The sequence below is a fragment of the Terrapene carolina genome, unplaced genomic scaffold, assembly GCF_002925995.2.
Source record: "Terrapene carolina triunguis isolate 2854851 unplaced genomic scaffold, T_m_triunguis-2.0 Scaffold85, whole genome shotgun sequence".
Taxonomy (NCBI): Eukaryota; Metazoa; Chordata; order Testudines; family Emydidae; genus Terrapene; species Terrapene triunguis.
The window spans coordinates 25,840,316-25,841,316 of NW_020664436.1; the positions used below are offsets into that span (position 1 = coordinate 25,840,316).

Genomic DNA, 1,001 nt, shown 5'->3' on the forward strand with positions numbered 1-1,001 from the left:
ATTCTAGACAACAAACTTTTTTTTTTTTTTTTTTTAAATCACACACCAAGGTTTGCCCATTTCTGTGCTAATATCAGCAAACAAGGATTCAGGAAATGCTGTTAACTCAAAATGTTGTAACATGGTTTTGTTGTTGTTGGGGGGAGGAGGGGATATTTGTTTAAGCGCATATGAGAGAGAATGGGTCGCATGTGGCCGTGGAAAGGGCCAAATATTAGCTTCACCACACTGATAGCTTTTTTTCAGTTCAATATTTTTCCCAATACATTTATTTCAGTTGTTTTCCTGGTCATTTTCAGGTACACTATAAAAAATAATAATAATAATAAAAAAAAATCAAGCTTTAAAGCACATAATACACTTAAAATAATAGATACATTTCAAATCATTTTGAGGTAAGAGCTCAGAGTCTCATTGTGCACTTGACAAATGTTCCATTTTCAGGAATGCATTTATCCAACTCCAATCAGCAACACTGTCGCTACGTAAATGCCAAATTCTGCTTTCAAAGGCATTTTGATGGAAGCTGCACTCAAAGAAAGGAGTAGAAATATTCTAAGAATTTTGGCCACATTAAGTTTTGAGGCATTAAAAAATAATAATTTTGAGATGTAACAGAAACCAAGTGTTTTCAAGACAGCTTCACTTGTGTCGCTAGCTGCATTAATGTTAGCTTTCTCTCGCTGAAAGTCCAAATTTTTATCAAAGCTTTGTGCGTAAGCTCCATGGATTCATCCCATTTGTTTTTCTCTGGGCTTGTGTAGGTCACCAAGTTCTCAGTATACTGCAAGATTGACTTTAAAAACCTACAAGAAATAAAAAAAATATGAAAAAGTCATTCTTAAAAAGACTTTCTAAAAGAAAGACAGACCAGATCTTGATGATGCCCAACTTGGGGCTGCTACTTTTTCCTGATTTCCAAGTCTCCCAACTATCACATGATCATTGCTACATCACTTGTCCTTTACCTACGGCAAGGGTGGGTGGAGAGAAAAAGACAG

The 1,001-nt window shown here is 35.5% G+C and overlaps 1 protein-coding gene across 1 annotated transcript in view; it reads right to left on the reverse strand.

Annotated features, from left to right (window-relative positions):
- Nucleotides 1-202: 202 nt before the first annotated feature.
- ERMARD (ER membrane associated RNA degradation) overlaps nt 203-1,001 on the reverse strand; it is a 21,811-nt gene continuing 21,012 nt past the window's right edge. The window contains exon 18 of the mRNA XM_029911056.1: nt 203-806. Within this exon, the coding sequence (XP_029766916.1) occupies nt 632-806 (175 nt within the window). The 3' untranslated portion in view covers nt 203-631. The remainder of the gene's footprint in view (nt 807-1,001) is intronic.